Source organism: Lucilia cuprina, chromosome 4 (assembly GCF_022045245.1).
Source record: "Lucilia cuprina isolate Lc7/37 chromosome 4, ASM2204524v1, whole genome shotgun sequence".
NCBI lineage: Eukaryota > Metazoa > Arthropoda > Insecta > Diptera > Calliphoridae > Lucilia > Lucilia cuprina.
The window spans coordinates 78,413,530-78,419,358 of NC_060952.1; the positions used below are offsets into that span (position 1 = coordinate 78,413,530).

At 30.3% G+C, this 5,829-nt stretch overlaps 1 protein-coding gene across 1 annotated transcript; it reads left to right on the forward strand.

The window, feature by feature from the left end:
* The first annotated feature begins 1,392 nt into the window (after positions 1-1,392).
* Positions 1,393-2,968, forward strand: LOC111676021. The gene is made up of 3 exons (XM_023436902.2): positions 1,393-1,675; positions 1,743-2,233; positions 2,310-2,968. Exons 1-3 carry the CDS (start codon positions 1,483-1,485, stop codon positions 2,874-2,876), a joined length of 1,251 nt encoding a protein of 416 aa, XP_023292670.2. The 5' UTR covers positions 1,393-1,482; the 3' UTR covers positions 2,877-2,968.
* The last annotated feature ends 2,861 nt before the right edge of the window (positions 2,969-5,829 follow it).

A 5,829-nucleotide genomic window follows, 5' to 3' on the forward strand; every position in this document is an offset into this window, starting at 1 on the left:
TAGCGTTCAATGGCTGCCTGTCATGCCGTAAAGTGATCTTTATGATCATGGGAATGGAACTGAAAGTGTCCCGAGATTAGTACTGATTTAATATGCCTTTTTATGCATCAGGGAAGTTTCTCGGTGCTGTTACCATCTCAACAGGTTGTATTGATTCAATTGACTTTAGAAATTCCTACATTCTTTGTCACATTGATCAGTTCATAAAAGAAGGATCCTGATCCATTTTGTTGGGTATTTCTAGGTGCTATTGCCGAAACAACCGGGTCATCTCAGTAGTGTGATTGCACTGCCTTAAGGAGGTTAAGAAATACACTGGAAAGGTTCATTAGATGATGAGGATTGTATTTTAAATAATGCAATCTTTCATGGCATCATAAGGGTTGTCATCTTCCCGATCGGTATTCCTTACCGATCGTGTAGATTAATGGTTGCCTGTCATCCCGTAAAGTAATGTTTATGATCATGGGAATGGAATTGATGCGAAATATGGTGAAAGATCAGGACAGTTTTTGATTTAGTGTGACTTTTTACGCTTCTGAGAGATTTCTCGGTGCTGTTACCATCTTAACAGCATGTATTGATTCAATTATTGAGTTCAATTGACTTTGGAAATTCCTACATTCTTTGTCACATTGATCAGTTCATAAAAGAGGGATCCTGATCCATTTTTTTTGGGTATTTCGGACTATCAAAAGGTACTATTGCCGAAACGACAGGGCCATCTCAGTAGTGTGGTTGCGCGACCTTAAAGAGGTTAAAAAATGCACTGGAGTGGGTCATTAGATGATTGGGATTGCATTTTAAATAATGCAATCATTCATGGCATCATAAGGGTGGTCACTTTCCGTTATATCCGGAATATTGATGTTGTGGTTTATCTCCCCTTCTATTGGGTTCAGGCCAGCGATAACGTATTTTTTGTTGGGGTGTGTATTAGGTTTGAGCTAATGCTGCCTGTCCTTCCGCAACAGGGCTACTATGGCAAGAGATTAGATAGCTCGAGTACTTCAGAAAATTGCTTGTACAGGGACCAGCGCATGGTAGACCGTTCTCAAATTTATGAATGAATATACCAAAATGAAATGACATTCGTGTCGGGGGATATAACATATACTATTTTAATAATTCATCAAATATAACTACTGTTATTTCTGCATTCGTATAAGTTATCAACGAACTATAATGGGTTAATAATTATGACCTACCTCCATATTAATACCCTTAAAGAAAATTAAAACTAAGTAACTAACAAATTATAATCGTTTATCAGTAAACTACATACAAATATACATATTTCGCCAAAAACATATGTTGATAATATTAGTACACCGTTTTATACACGTAGGTACTTATTGGCAGACATTGTCAAAAAGATAAAGTATAGTAAGATTACATTTTTCAAAAAAAAACTCTAGTAGTCTTCAGTAGACATTGGGTGGGAATAGAACGAGACACATATAAAAATTAGAAAATTATACAATGGCTGATGAAAGAAATTGTGCTAATGAGGCGATACCAAAATGGATTGAGGCCCAACTGTTTGAGAAATTATTGGAAGACAATGTTGAAAACTATAAAAGTATAAAAAAGTTTATAGTTAAACCCGGTATTGGAGCAGGTGAAAATTATGCCACAGTTATGTTGAAAGTGGAAATTGAAGTTCAACTGAAAGGTAAGTGAACAAATTATTTAATTTTGATTATTTTTATGAAAGAAATTTTGATACTATAACTTTCCAGATTTAAGCAAAAAATCTCTATGTTTTATGTTAAAAGTCAATCATGAAAAAGATCAATTACGAGAATTATTAAAAGGTCATGATGTATTCGATGCTGAAAAAAGCATGTATGATGAAATAATACCAGCATTTGAAAAACTTTATGCTGACGTTGGTGTTGAAGTTAAATTTGGTCCCAAATCTTATGATTTAGCCACTAAAGAAGAATATATTCTATTGGAAAATTTGTGTGTACGTGGTTTTAAAAATGCAAATCGTTTGGAGGGTCTCGATATGGAACATACAAAATGTGTCTTAAAAAAGTTGGCTCAATGGCATGCTGCTTCTGCTGTATTTGTTACAGTGAAAGGACAATTCGAGGAAAAATACATAAAATGTTATTTCCATGAAGAAGGTAAAGAATCTCTAAGAACTGTATTTGAGGGAATGGGAAAGGTGTTCAAAAGCTGTGCTAAAAACTATAGCAATTACGAAGAGTATGCCGCAGATATTGTAAGTATTTTGTAAAATTTTTATATATATGAATTATAAGTAATAAAAAATTTACAATACTTATTTGATTCAATAGGAAGCTTTGGACAATAAACTGGTTGATGAGTTGTATAAAACGGCTATACCCGATCCCAATGAATTTAATGTTTTAAATCATGGCGATTGTTGGTCCAATAATGTTATGTTCCAATACGATGCTTTCGGCAATATTAAGGAAACCTATTTAATTGATTTACAAATGCCAAAATATGGTACACCAGCTCAGGATTTATACTATTTTCTAATATCGTCTACAAAATATGAAATCAAAATTAAACAATTTGATTATTTTATCAAATTTTACCATGACAATCTAGTGGAAAATCTTAAATTGTTGAAATACAACAAAAAGATTCCTTTATTAAAGGACATACACATAATGCTCTTCAAATATGGTATTTGGGGTTATTCAACGGCAACTGGTGTTATGTCAGCCGTCCTATTGGAACCCACAAATACTGCCAGTTTAGAAAATTTTGTTGGTGACTCCGATGCTAGTTTGACATTTAAGAAATTGATTTATTCAAATGATCGTTATCGTAAGCATATGGAAGCACTATTGCCTTGGCTAAAATATCGTGGTGCTATATGTTGTAGCTCATAATTAGTAAAAATAAAAATTTAGTTTTTTCAGTTGTAAATTTAAGTTCAATGTAATTTTTCTTTTCATTATCACGAAAAACTCTCTCTATCGAGACTACTTAATCTTTTTTATATAGATAAAATCGGATTTAAGTAGTTTTTATTTGTTTCGGTTTTTAATATTAACAAATAAAATAATTTTTGCAATTTTAGTTAAAAAAATTTTTAATTAAGACAAATTTTTTAATAAAAATAACTCCGGAGTTTCTAAAATTTTATAAAAAAAATGTATTTTTTTAATATAATGTAGTTAATTTACGAAAAGATATTACTAAATGCTTTTCTACTTTCGTAAAATTTAATAAAATTTGTTTAAATAATATTTCATACTATATATGAAATTTTCATAAATTGTTGGTTTATAATATATCATAGCTTTATATAAGAAAATTGTTCAAAAAATAATAGAATTTGAATAAATTTAAGATGAAATTTAACAAGGAAGAAATTATAGCCAGGCAAGGCCGAATATTTAATACCCTACACCTCTAACAAAAATAATATGTGATTTAGTTTTCATAATAAAGCATTTAAGTTGAATTGTACCTTGCCTCATATATACTTAAGTCATATGTTGTTGAATTAAATTGTGGACATTAAAGTCAAATTTTTAAGGGGGCTTTTTCATGGAGCAAGGATCAAATGAGGCCCTATAATTATAAAGTTCATAATGGTCATCAAGGCTGGTATAGAATTTGGTTTTGCAGCTTTTTGTTGTGATACGTATATATTAAACACAATTATGGACTTAAAAGCCCTATATGGCGGGTTCACAGGTGAATTATTTTCAAAATTGCGACCTGTAGTTTAATGACAATGTTTACATGGACGGACGGAGATAGCTAAATCGATTTAGAAAATGATTCTGAGCCGATTGGTGGCATATGACCAATATTGGTTCTTTACAAACATCAGCACAAACCTAATATACGCTCCTTACTAAAGTGGTGTAATGTATAAATACACGAGCATTAGGACGTAAGACTTAAATATAATTTTATAGCTAAACTCGTATTTTAAGGCAGTAATATAAAATAAATAAAATTCGGTAGAGAGATTTTTTCTTATAAGACACTTATTTATTTCGAATTTCAGCTCTATACTCGTATTTTGAAATTAGTAATAAGCGTTAAAATTGTGTTTTGAGGAGGGCCTTATATGAGAAGTAGATTCAATTTTGGACCGATCTTTTCAAAGTTTGTTAGAAAGATTTTTATAAAAAACTTGCTTGTGCAAAGGGTCGAATTTCATAGCTACACTCGCATTTTTAAAGCTGGATTTCAGGAGACTACTTGTGTGAGGGCTATGCAAAAACGGCAACCGTTATTACCTATTTTTTAATACCAAACAAACCTTAACTATAGGAAATATTTGTAGAAAATTTAAATGTATAGACGGAAGGATATGGTTAGATCGTCTTATATTTTAATAATGTGGGTCTTTAACCAATATTTCAAAGTGTTACAAACGAAATGACAAAATCAATATACTACACATAATATATGACGTTTGCAAGTCATAAACTTAGATAAGATCTACGACTGGTGGCGCCTTACTACGAAAATGTTATAATTTGTTTATAATATCTTTTCTGGCTTAAACCAGAATTTTTCGTTATCAAAATGACGATGATGCGTTGTCATTATATTAAAAAATAATCGAAATGACAATTCTGCGTTATTGAAGTGAAAAGAATGCCTTGTCAAATGACAAATTTTACACACATTCGTTGTCTTAATGTTAACAAACATGGAAGATCACTCGTTAACAATTTCGATAGTTTTTTATCGCCCTTTTCCCTCTGTGAACATTTTAGTCACACTACTGAAAAGATTCATTATCAACACAAGACTCACTTTCGAAAACAATTAAGTTAATATTGGTCATCTATATAATATAGCCGATCTTAACCGACAACAACGTTAAACATTTAAAAGTGTCACACAATAAAATTGTTTTATTTTTATTTAAAACATCAAAATTTTGAAGATGTCATATTGCACTGCAAATATTTACAAACATTTATTATCATATCAAAAATAATACAAAGTTTTTATAAAAAAAATATTTTTTATAATAGAAATTATAGAAAAAATGTTTCATTTACAAACGATTATATACATTCAACAAAATTAAATATAGTCAAGTCCAAAAATTAAAATCTTTAAACTCATACAAATAAAACTTATCATCCGGAGTAAAAGACTTACAAAAATAAACCCATTGTACTTTCCATATTGCAGTATAAATATTTCTTAATATAACGTTCTGTGATATATTTGTCAACAATAGTATTATTCAATTAAAAAATTAAACAAATTAAATTTATGTATATTGTTGTAATCATAAAAATTTATATTATTATTATTTAGACGCAAATTAAACATCAAGAATATTTTGCTATATATAGCACAAAAAAGTTGAGATATATACATACATACAGTATTGTTCGAAACCTAAGCAACTTTTTTGGCATTGTGTACAAAGTGCTATAATGCATCTCTAAGGGACTTGAGACGGGAGATTTTGATGGACAATCAAAGAGTTTGGGCCCCATTACTCGATAACTACTCTTAGATCAACTTTACCAAAGGTTTTGGTTCATTATCATGCTGGAAATCGCAATAAAGTAAGTTGTTCTGTTCAATGTACTTAATCCTATGGTTCATTTTGTTGGCCAAAAATGTACCAGAAAGTAAAACAATCCAATTTTATTTTCTTTCTCTACTCATCAAAAATCTTGCCCACAACCTTAATTGTTTGAGCTGCATGTTTTTTAAGCCTTTAATGTACGATCATGTAACCGCATATGAATCCGCCAGTGACATGGCACAAAGTTTACTTAAAGAAATTTGATTTTTTTTACAAATTCTGTACAATTTTGGTTAGAATATTGAAATAGATTACACAAGACT